At 24.9% G+C, this 13,287-nt stretch overlaps 1 protein-coding gene and 1 pseudogene across 1 annotated transcript; both read right to left on the bottom strand.

Annotated features, from left to right (window-relative positions):
• Positions 1-1,769: 1,769 nt before the first annotated feature.
• LOC141403155 (NADH-ubiquinone oxidoreductase chain 6) lies at positions 1,770-3,642 on the bottom strand. The gene is given in 2 exon segments (XM_073985318.1): positions 1,770-3,482; positions 3,621-3,642. Coding segments are annotated over 2 exon segments (600 nt in total). The 3' UTR covers positions 1,770-2,904.
• An 8,226-nt stretch (positions 3,643-11,868) lies between these two features.
• Positions 11,869-13,287, bottom strand: part of LOC141403154 (NADH-ubiquinone oxidoreductase chain 2-like) — a 36,940-nt pseudogene continuing 35,521 nt past the window's right edge.

Genomic DNA, 13,287 nt, shown 5'->3' with positions numbered 1-13,287 from the left:
TATATTTAGGTGTAGCCGTTTAAATGCTAAGTCTGTTCGACTTTTAAATTCTTACATGATCTGAGTTCAAACCGGTGTAAGCCAGGTTGGTTTCTATCTTTAAAAAATTAAAATATTTCAGTACGAAAGGACCTAATATTTGATAAATTATTATTTTTGTTATTGAATATAATTAATATTACTATTTTGGCAGATTAGTGCAATAAATTTTGAATTTTTATATGTAATTTATATTACAAATAGTTCATGTTTTATTTAGAAAATTTATTATTTATTATTGGTAGATTATTATTAGTAATTTGTGTATTAGTAAGAGTTGCTTTTTTGACTCTTCTTGAGCGTAAGGTATTAGGATATATTCAAATTCGGAAGGGTCCTAATAAGGTTGGAATTATGGGAAATTTAAGTTACTTTAGGGATAACAGCGTAATTTTTTTGGAGAGTTCATATCGATAAAAAAGATTGCGACCTCGATGTTGGATTAAGAGATATATTTAGGTGTAGCCGTTTAAATGTTAAGTCTGTTCGACTTTTAAATTCTTACATGATCTGAGTTCAAACCGGTGTAAGCCAGGTTGGTTTCTATCTTTAAAAAATTAAAATATTTCAGTACGAAAGGACCTAATATTTGATAAATTATTATTTTTGTTATTGAATATAATTAATATTACTATTTTGGCAGATTAGTGCAATAAATTTAGAATTTATATATGTAATTTATATTACAAATAGTACATGTTTTATTTAGAAAATTTATTATTTATTATTGGTAGATCATTATTAGTAATTTGTGTATTAGTAAGAGTTGCTTTTTTGACTCTTCTTGAGCGTAAGGTATTAGGATATATTCAAATTCGGAAGGGTCCTAATAAGGTTGGAATTATGGGAATTCCTCAACCTTTTTGTGATGCAATTAAATTATTTACTAAGGAACAAACTTACCCTTTATTATCAAATTATATTTCTTATTATTTTTCACCAGTTTTTTCTTTATTTTTATCATTGTTAGTTTGAATATGTATACATATATTTATTAAGTTATTTTCTTTTAATTTAGGTTTATTATTTTTTTATGTTGTACAAGTTTAGGAGTTTATACTGTAATAATTGCTGGTTGGTCATCTAATTCTAATTATGCTTTATTAGGAGGTTTACGAGCTGTAGCTCAAACAATTTCTTATGAAGTTAGATTAGCTTTAGTATTATTAAGTTTTGTATTTTTAATTGGAGGGTATAATATGTTAATGTTTTATAAATATCAATTATTTATTTGATTTTTATTTTTAATATTTCCTATAGCTTTAGTATGATTTAGTATTTCTTTAGCTGAAACTAATCGAACTCCATTTGATTTTGCTGAAGGGGAATCTGAATTAGTTTCTGGATTTAATGTTGAATATAGAAGAGGGGGTTTTGCCCTAATTTTTTTAGCTGAATATGCGAGAATTTTATTTATAAGTATATTATTTTGTGTAATATTTTTGGGGTGTGATGTATTTTCTTTTATATTTTATTTAAAGTTAACTTTTGTTTCTTTTATATTTATTTGAGTTCGTGGGACTTTACCTCGGTTTCGATATGATAAATTAATGTATTTAGCTTGAAAAAGTTTTTTACCTTTTTCGTTAAATTTTATATTATTTTTTTTAGGGTTTAAAATTTTTTTATTATATTTATTATAATGAATTAAATTTAGTAGTAAAAGTTAATAGAAAATTAAATTTCTATCTTATGTTTTCAAAACATATGCTTAATTCAAGCTCATTAACTAGTTTAAAAGGTTATCTCATCATTTTGTAATTAAAGGATTAAATAAGAAATAAGAAAAGTAGACTACTGTTAAAATTTGTCCAACTAGCACAAATGGTGCTTCTACAGGTCGGGCTCCAATTCATGTTAATAAAATTACTGTAACTACTATTACTCAAAATAAAATTTTATTAATTGGGTAGAATTGAATTCCTCGGAATTTTCTTAAATGGTAAAATGGAAGAATTGCTAGAATAGCAATTGATAATACTAAAGCAATTACTCCTCCAAGCTTATTAGGAATAGACCGTAAAATTGCATAAGCAAATAAGAAGTATCATTCTGGTTGAATATGGACAGGTGTTACTAAAGGATTAGCTGGAATGAAATTATCAGGGTCTCCTAATAAGTATGGATTAATTAGTACTAATAAAATTAAAATTATTGTTATAATAATAAATCCTACAATGTCCTTATAAGTAAAATAAGGGTGGAAAGGAATTTTATCAATATTAGAATTTAATCCAATTGGGTTATTTGAACCTGTTTCATGTAAAAATAATAAATGAATTATTGTTATTGCTAATACAATAAAAGGTAAAATAAAATGGAATGTAAAGAATCGAGTTAATGTAGCGTTATCAACAGCAAATCCTCCTCAGACTCATTGTACTAAATCAATTCCTAAATAAGGAATAGCTGATAATAAATTAGTAATAACAGTAGCTCCTCAAAAAGATATTTGCCCTCATGGAAGAACATACCCTATAAAAGCTGTTCCTATTACTAAAAATAAAATGATTACTCCTACTAATCATGTAGGGGTATATAAATATGATCCATAATAAATTCCTCGTCCTACATGAAGGTAAATACAAATAAAAAAGAATGATGCACCATTAGCATGTAAAGTTCGTAATAATCAACCATAATTAACATCTCGACAAATATGATTTACTCTATTAAATGCTAAATTAATATCTGCTGTATAATGTATAGCAAGAAATAATCCTGTTAAAATTTGAATAATTAAACATAAGCCTAATAATGATCCGAAATTTCATCAAGATGAAATATTTCTTGGAGCAGGAAGATCTACTAGTGCATTATTTGCAATTCTTAAAATTGGATGTTTAAGTCGTAAAGGTTTGTTCATTAGTTAAATATAGGTCGTAGAGGTCCCTTAAATAAATTAGTAATTTTAACTACAGCAATTAGCGTAATTAATAAATAATTTATTAGTAAGATTGTTAGTAAGTTGGTTGGATAATTATATAATTTATTTAATGATAAAGAATTTTCTATTATGTAAGAATTTAAGTTTGAAATTGATTGAATTTCTAAATTAGTATATTGATATATACTTTTATCAATAAAATATAATGAAATAATTATAATTATAAAAATTGAAATTGAAGAAATTAAAAGTTTTGTAGAAAAAGTAAATATTTCATTTGAAGCTAATGAAGTTACATAAATAAATAAAACTAATATTCCTCCTAAGAATACTAAAAATAAAATATATGAAAATCAAAATGTTTTAGTTATTAATCCTGAAATTATTGACACTAAAATAGTTTGGATTAAAAGTGTTAAACCTATTGCTAGTGGGTGTTTAATATTTATAAAAATAAAATTAAAAATAAATAGAAGAGTTATTAAAATTCATTGTATAATATCAAGAAATAGTTTAAATAAAATATTAATTTTGGGGATTAATGATAAAGAAATTTCTTTTTTCTTGAAGTTTTAAAAGAATTAATCTTATTTTTGGTTTACAAGACCAATGTTTTTGTTAAACTATTAAAACTAATGTTAATAATTTTAAATTGATGTTTACCTAGAATTTTATTTATTATAGGGGTATTTACTTTTGTTTCTAATCGAAAGCATTTATTGTCTATATTATTAAGATTAGAATATATTGTTTTAAGATTATTTCTTTTATTATTTGTATATTTAAATATATATAATTATGAGAATTTTTTTAGAATAATATTTTTAACTTTTAGAGTTTGTGAAGGAGCTTTAGGTCTTTCAATTTTAGTTTCAATAATTCGTACACATGGAAATGATTATTTTCAAAGATTTAATATTTTACAATGTTAAAAATTATTTTTATAGTTTTATTTTTATTTCCATTATGTTTTATTAAAAAGTCATATTGAATGGTTCAAAGATTTTTATTTTTAATTTCTTTTGTTTTTATTTTAAATAATATATATTCAAATTATTTTATGTCAATTTCTTACTTATTTGGTTCTGATATGCTTTCTTATGGGTTGATTTTATTAAGTTTATGAATTGTTTCTTTAATATTAATGGCTAGAGAATCTGTCTTTAAATATAATAATTATACTAATTTATTTTTATTTAATATTATTTTATTATTATTAATATTAGTATTAACTTTTAGTAGAATAAGATTATTTATGTTTTATTTATTTTTTGAAAGAAGATTAATTCCTACTTTGTTTTTAATTTTAGGGTGGGGGTATCAACCTGAACGTTTACAAGCTGGTGTTTATTTATTATTTTATACTTTATTAGTGTCGTTACCAATATTAATTGGTATTTTTTATTTATATAAGGTTACAAATACTATGAATTTTTATTTATTAAATAATTATATATTTAATTATGAGATTTTATATTTTTCATTAGTTATAGCATTTTTAGTAAAAATACCAATATTTTTAGTTCATTTATGATTACCTAAGGCTCATGTAGAAGCTCCTGTTTCAGGTTCAATAATTTTAGCTGGAATTATGTTAAAGTTAGGAGGGTATGGTTTATTACGGGTTTTCCCCTTTTTACAACTTTTAGGATTAAAATTTAATTTTATTTGAATTAGAATTAGATTAGTAGGGGGGGTATTAGTGAGATTAACTTGTTTATGCCAAACTGATCTTAAGGCATTAATTGCTTATTCTTCGGTTGCTCATATAGGAATTGTATTAGCGGGTCTAATAACTATAACTTATATAGGGATATGTGGTTCTTATACTTTAATAATTGCTCATGGGCTATGTTCTTCAGGGTTATTTTGTTTAGCAAATATTTCTTATGAACGTTTAGGTAGTCGAAGTTTATTAATTAATAAGGGTTTATTAAATTTTATACCTTCTATAGCTTTATGATGATTTTTATTAAGTTCAGCAAATATAGCGGCTCCTCCGACTTTAAATTTATTAGGAGAAATTTCATTAATTAATAGAATTGTTAGTTGATCTTGGGTAACAATATTAATATTATCTTTGTTATCTTTTTTTAGAGCTGCTTATACATTATATTTATATGCTTATAGACAACATGGAAAGTTATTTTCAGGTATTTATTCTTTTAGAGGAGGTAAGATTCGAGAATATTTACTTTTATTTTTACATTGATTTCCATTAAATTTATTAATTTTAAAGGGGGATATGTGTATATTATGGTTATAATTTAAATAGTTTAATAAAAATATTGATTTGTGGTGTCAATGATAAGAGTAAATCTTTTTAAATCGTGAAATATTTATCAATTTGTTCTATTAGATTCGTTAGTCTATTTTTTTGTAGTCTTTTGTCATTTACGATAGGGTTAATTTTTATTATAAATGATTATACAATTTTTATTGAATGAGAAGTTGTTTCAATAAATTCTTTAATAATTGTGATAACAATTTTATTAGATTGAATAAGATTAATTTTTATATCATTTGTATTAATGATTTCTTCTTTAGTTATTTACTATAGAAAGGAATATATAGAAAGTGACTATAAAATTAATCGATTTATTATATTAGTATTAATATTTGTTATATCAATAATATTATTAATTATTAGTCCAAATTTAATTAGAATTTTATTAGGGTGAGATGGATTAGGGTTAGTATCTTATTGTTTAGTAATTTACTTTCAAAATATTAAGTCATATAATGCTGGTATATTAACTGCATTGTCTAACCGAATTGGAGATGTGGCTCTTTTATTAGCTATTGCTTGAATATTAAATTATGGGAGTTGAAATTATATTTTTTATTTAGATGTAATACAATCTGATAATGAAATAATAATTGTAGGGTTATTAGTTATATTAGCCGCTATAACTAAGAGTGCCCAAATTCCTTTTTCTTCTTGATTACCTGCAGCTATGGCGGCTCCAACACCTGTTTCAGCTTTAGTTCATTCTTCTACTTTAGTTACAGCTGGTGTTTATTTATTAATTCGATTTAATATTGTTTTAAGAATAAGTTGAATAGGAAATTTATTATTATTATCTGGGTTAACTATATTTATAGCTGGATTAGGTGCTAATTATGAATTTGATTTAAAAAAGATTATTGCTTTATCTACTTTAAGACAATTAGGATTAATAATAAGAATTTTATCTATAGGTTTTTATAAGTTAGCTTTTTTTCATTTATTAACTCATGCTTTATTTAAGGCATTATTATTTATGTGTGCTGGAGCTATTATTCATAATATAAATAATAATCAAGATATTCGTTTAATGGGTAGATTAAGCTTAATAATACCATTGACATCTTCTTGTTTTAATGTAGCTAATTTAGCTTTATGTGGGATACCTTTTTTAGCTGGGTTTTATTCTAAGGATTTAATTTTAGAAATCGTATCTTTTTCTTATATTAATATATTTTCTTTTTTTCTTTACTTTTTTTCTACTGGTTTAACAGTTTGTTATTCTTTTCGTTTAGTTTATTACACAATAACTGGGGATTCTAATTTTTCTTCATTGAATATATTAAATGATGAAGGTTGAGTAATATTAAAGAGTATAATAGGTTTATTAATTTTAAGAATTGTAGGAGGAAGTATGTTAAATTGATTAATTTTTCCTACACCAGAAGTTATTATTTTACCTTTAAATTTAAAATTATTAACATTATTTGTATGTATTATTGGGGGATTTATAGGTTATATAATTTCTAATGTTTCTTTATTTTTTATAAATAAGGCTTTAATAAATTATAATAGTTCTTATTTTTTAGGCTCTATATGATTTATACCTTATATTTCTACTTATGGAATTATTAATTATTCCTTAATTTTAGGAAAGTTAAGTATTAAGTCATTTGATCAGGGTTGATCAGAATATTTTGGTGGGCAACAACTTTATTATAATTTAGCAAAGAATTCTCAGTTAAATCAAATATTACAAAATAATAATTTAAAAATTTATTTATTAAGTTTTGTTTTTTGGATTGTTATTGTATTTATATATATAATTTGTTTTTATTCAAATAGCTTATATTTAGAGTATAACACTGAAGATGTTAGGGAGATTAATTAATCTTTGAATATACTGAATTTTTTTTAGTAATTTATAAAATAAAATTATTTAATTTTACAATGAAAATGTAATGTTTTTATTAAACTATATAAATAGAAGTATAAATGGAATTTAACCATTAAAAGAAAAAAGTTAGCAGCTTTTACTTGAACATCATACTTCCTTAATTGGAGTTTAATACTCAATTCTATCATTAACAGTGATAAGCCGCTTTTTGGCTTCAATTAAAGAATAAGGGTAAATTTACCTAAGATTAGGTCGAAACTAATTGCAATATATCGCTTCATATTCAAGGTAGATTGAAAAATCAATACTTTTTGAATGCAAATCAAATGTTATAATTAACTACAACCCTATCATTAATTTGATCAATTTAATATACGTTGATTTCATTCATGATAAAGTCCTAGTAATAAAATTAAAATAAAAATAATTGATGTAATTGTTCAGTATATAAGGTTTGAAAATTTAATAATTAAAATAATTGGTAAAATTAATGCAATTTCTACATCAAAAATTAAAAAAATAATAGTAATTAAAAAAAATCGTAAAGAGAAAGGAAGTCGAGATGACGATTTTGGGTCAAATCCACATTCAAATGGAGATGCTTTTTCTCGATCAACAATAGTTTTTTTTGATAAAAGTGAAGCTAATAGTATTACTACTACAGAAATTAATAAAAGGATTAAGCTAATTGTTAAAATTGAAAAAATTATCTATACTATTAATAATAGACCATATGATTGGAAGTCAAATATACTTCATATACTATATAGATAATAATTTATCCTCCTCATCAATAAATTGATACATAAAGGAATAATCAAACAATATCAACAAAGTGTCAATATCAAGCAGCAGCTTCAAATCCAAAGTGATGATTCTTTGAAAAATGATTATTTAAGTGTCGTCCTAAACAAACAATTAAAAAAGTTGTCCCAATTAATACATGAAGACCATGAAATCCTGTTGCTATAAAAAAAGTAGATCCATAAACTGAGTCAGCAATTGTGAATGGGGCTTCAATATATTCATAAGCTTGAAGAATTGTAAAATAGACTCCTAATAATACAGTAAAAAATAAACCTTGAGTAGTTTGAGAATGATTTCCTTCCATTAAACTATGATGAGCTCAAGTAACAGTGATCCCAGAAGTTAATAAAATTACAGTATTTAATAAAGGAATTTGGAATGGGTTAAATGGAGTAATTCCTATAGGAGGTCATATAGCTCCAAGTTCAATTGAAGGAGATAAACTACTATGGAAAAAAGCTCAAAAAAATGAAACAAAAAATAAAACTTCTGAAAGAATAAATAAAATTATTCCTCATCGTAATCCTGTTGTTACAGAAAGAGTGTGAAGACCTTGGTAAGTTCCTTCTCGGGAAACATCTCGTCATCATTGATAAACAGTTAAAAATTGTAATTACGTTACCTAATAGGAAAAGAGAATTATCATATTGATGAAATCACTTTACTATTCCAGCAACTGTTGTTATAGCACCAATTGAAGCTGTTAATGGTCATGGACTATAATCTACTAAGTGAAATGGGTGATTTGAGTGAGTTGACATTAGTTTACTTCTCTAGAATATAATGTTCTTAGAACAGCAAATACATAAGATTGAATTATAGCAACTGCTGATTCTAAAACTAATAAAGCAATTTGGGTGATAATTAGGAAACTAATTAGAATAACTGATAAAGAAGGTCCTGTATTTCCTAAAAGCGTCAATAGTAAATGTCCGGCAATTATATTTGCTGTTAATCGAACAGCTAAAGTCCCAGGTCGAATTACATTTCTGATTGTTTCAATGCATACTATAAATGGTATTAAAATAGCTGGAGTTCCTTGTGGTACTAAATGGGCAAACATATGTTGAGTATTGTTAATTCAACCGTATAATATAAAACATAGTCATAAAGGAAGAGCTAATGTTAAAGTTAATGTTAAATGACTTGTGCTAGTAAAAATATATGGGAATAATCCTATAAAATTATTAAATAAAATTATAGAAAATAATGAAACGAAAATAAATGTAGAACCGTTAGCTCCTATAGGACCTAATAATGTTTTAAATTCTTTATGAAGAGTTAATAAAATATTATTTCAAAAAATATGATATCGAGAAGGTATTAGTCAGTATATAGATGGGATTATCAAAATTCCTAAAAAAGTACTTAGTCAATTTAAGGAAAGATTAAAAATACTTGATGATGGGTCGAATACAGAAAATAAATTTGTTATCATTTTCAATTTAATGACTTTGTTGAGTGAGTCTTATTGCTTAAAATTGATTTAGGTATTGAAGGAATATATGAGTAATAATTTATTATATTAAAAATTACAAATGTAATTGAAAAAATAATAAATAAACTTAATCAACCAATTGGTGCTATTTGAGGGATTAAAAAATATTAATGAATGAATAATTTTAGTTTGACAAACTAATGTTATATATTTAACTAATTTTTTCATTAGAAGTAAGTGCTAATTTACTATAAAATGGTTTAAGAGACCAGTACTTGCTTTCAGTCATCTAATGAAGAATTATTCTTAGAAATTCATTTAATAAAATAATTTACAGGAACACTTTCAATTACAATTGGTATAAAACTATGATTTGCTCCACAAATTTCTGAACATTGTCCATAAAATAGTCCTGGTCGATTAATTAAAAAATTTGTTTGGTTTAATCGGCCAGGGGTACCATCTACTTTTACACCTAATGCAGGAACAGTTCATGAATGAATTACATCAGCAGCTGTCACTAGAATTCGAATTTGTGAATTTATAGGAAGAACTACTCGGTTATCAACATCTAATAAACGGAATCCATCTACAGGTAATTCATTAGTTGGGATTATATATGAATCGAATTCAACATTATTAAAATCTGAATATTCATAACTTCAATATCATTGATGACCAATAGCCTTTAAAGTTACTGCAGGTTCATTAATTTCATCTAATAAATATAGTAATCGTAAAGAAGGGAAAGCAATAAATAGTAAAATAATAGCAGGTAAAATAGTTCAAATAATTTCAATTGTTTGTCCATGTAATAAATACCGATTTACATAATTATTAAAAAATAAAGTAAATATTAAATAACCTACTAATACAGTGATTATTACTAAAATTATTAATGCGTGATCATGAAAAAAAAATTAATTGTTCTATTAATGGGGAAGAACTATCTTGTAAACCTAAATTTGCTCATGTTGACATTAGTTTCTAATAAAAGTAAAATACTTTATATATGGAGCTTAAATCCATTGCACTAATCTGCCATATTAGAAATTAACTAATAAAGGCAATTCATTATATCTGTGTTCAGCAGGTGGAGTATTTTGTAATCATTCAATTGATGAATTTAATTGAATTGGGAAGATTACTTGACGTTGGGATACTAAACTTTCTCAGATAATATAGAATAAATATAAAATTCCTAATAATGAAATTGTTGATCCAATTGTTGAGATTACATTTCATGTCGTGTAAGCATCTGGATAGTCAGAATATCGACGAGGTATTCCAGCTAATCCTAAAAAATTTTGAGGGAAAAATGTTAAATTTACTCCAATGAATATTATAACAAATTGACTTTTTAAAAGCTTATTATTTAGGGTTAATCCTGTAAATAATGGGTATCAGTGGACAAAACCGGCTATAATAGCGAATACAGCTCCTATTGAAAGTACATAATGGAAGTGGGCTACTACATAATATGTGTCATGCAAAATAATATCAACAGAAGAATTAGCTAATACTACTCCTGTTAATCCTCCTACAGTGAATAAAAATACAAACCCTAAGGCTCATAAAATGGCTGGAGAATAAGTTAATTGAGTACCATATAATGTAGCAAGTCAACTAAAAATTTTAATTCCAGTAGGAACAGCAATAATTATTGTTGCTGAAGTAAAATAAGCTCGAGTATCAACATCTATTCCAACTGTAAATATATGATGAGCTCAAACAATGAATCCTAAAAGACCAATTGCTAGTATAGCATAAATTATTCCTAGAGACCCAAATGTTTCCTTCTTTCCAGATTCTTGACTAATAATATGAGAAATTATTCCAAATCCTGGTAAAATTAAAATATAAACTTCTGGGTGTCCGAAAAATCAAAATAAATGTTGGTAAAGAATTGGGTCTCCTCCTCCCGCAGGGTCAAAGAATGAAGTATTTAAATTCCGATCCGTTAATAATATTGTGATAGCTCCGGCTAAAACTGGAAGAGAAAGTAAAAGTAATAGAGCAGTAATTACAACTGATCAAACGAATAAAGGTATTCGATCAAATGTAATCCCAGTAGCCCGCATATTAATTACGGTTGTAATAAAATTTACTGCTCCTAAAATTGAAGAAATTCCAGCTAAATGTAATGAAAAAATAGCTAAATCAACAGAAGCTCCTCCATGAGCAATAATTGAAGATAAAGGTGGGTATACAGTTCATCCTGTCCCAGCTCCCTTTTCTACTATGCTTCTAAGTCAGTCAGGAGGTAAAAGTCAGAAACTTATATTATTCATTCGAGGGAATGCTATATCAGGAGCTCCTAGTATTAAAGGAACTAATCAATTTCCAAATCCTCCAATTATAATAGGTATAACTATAAAGAAAATTATAATAAAAGCATGAGCTGTTACAATAACATTATAAATTTGGTCATCACCAATTAGTGCACCAGGGTGTCCTAATTCAGCTCGAATTAAAATTCTTAATGAAGTTCCAATTATACCAGATCATGCTCCAAAGATAAAATATAAGGTACCAATATCTTTGTGATTAGTAGAAAATAACCATTGTTGCGATTAAATGGCTGAAGTTTAGGCAATAGATTGTAAATTTATTTATGAGAATCATTCTCTTTAATCAATTAGCTTTATAGTCAATAATGACATTAGACTGCAATTCTAAAGGAGTAATAAATTTACTAAGGCTTAAAAGATTATTCTTATATTGATAGCTTTGAAGGCTATTAGTTTATTTAACTTAAAACCTTAAAAAAAGAAATATAAGGAAGAAGTTAAAAATAGCCCAAAGGTCGAAATATAAGAAAAGATCAATAATAACTTTATATTAGAACTTTTATAAAATGAAAATGTTATTCAGTTATTTTCGTAATAATTCAATATGAAAGCTCTATAACATAATCGTATATAAAAATATAAAGTAATTAACGTTATTATTACTATAAAAGTCAATAGAAATAATTGATTGTTCATAGTAAGGGATTGAATTACAAATATTTTAGGTAAAAATCCTAAAAATGGTGGTAATCCTCCTAATGAAAGAAGGTTAAAGAATAAAAAAAATTTAATTCTTTTTTCATGGAAAAATAGTGTAAATAATTGATTAATATAAGAAATTTTGAATATATTAAACATAAATACTATTGAGAATGTTAAAAATGTATAAAATAAGAAATATACTAATCAGATATTTCTGTTATATATTGCTGCCAATATTCATCCTAAATGATTAATTGATGAATAAGCTATTAACTTACGTAAAGAAGTTTGGTTTAATCCTCCTAATGCACCAATTAAGCTTGATAAGATAATTCTAATAATAATTAATGGCTTAAAAATTACATAAGAAATTAATATTAAAGGAGCAATCTTTTGTCAAGTTATTAAAATTAATGCATTAATTCATGATAATCCTTCTATTACATTAGGAAATCAAAAATGAAAAGGAGCAGATCCACTTTTTAATAAAAGAGCAGAGAAAATAATTATTTCTATTAAATAATTCGAGTCTCTATTTATATTTAATAAAAATAGGATTACTGCAAACAAAAATACAGAAGAAGCTAATGCTTGCGTTAAAAAGTACTTTAAAGATGCTTCTGTAGATATTAATTTATTACCTCTTATTAGGGGGATAAAAGCTAATAAATTAATTTCTAACCCTATTCAGGCTCCTATTCAAGAGTTAGCTGAAATAGCAATTAAAGTTCCTATTATTAAAATAGCTAAAAATATAATTTTTGATGAATTATTAAAAATTAAAAAGAAAAGGATTAGAACCTTTATAAATGGGGTATGAGCCCAGTAGCTTAATTAGCTTATCTTTTTATATTTTGGTGTACGATGCACAAAAGTTTTTGATACTTTTAGAAATAGTTTAATTCTATTAAATATAATTAATGAATGTAATATTAATTACATAATTTACCCTATCAAGGTAACCCTTTTATCAGGCAATTCATTCAATGAAACTTGACT

This window comes from Musca autumnalis, unplaced genomic scaffold, assembly GCF_047663935.1.
Source record: "Musca autumnalis isolate F117 unplaced genomic scaffold, ASM4766393v1 scaffold_4, whole genome shotgun sequence".
Classification (NCBI taxonomy): Eukaryota; Metazoa; Arthropoda; class Insecta; order Diptera; family Muscidae; genus Musca; species Musca autumnalis.
Note: the sequence above shows the minus strand (reverse complement) of the source record. Positions and strands in the feature narration are given on the sequence as shown.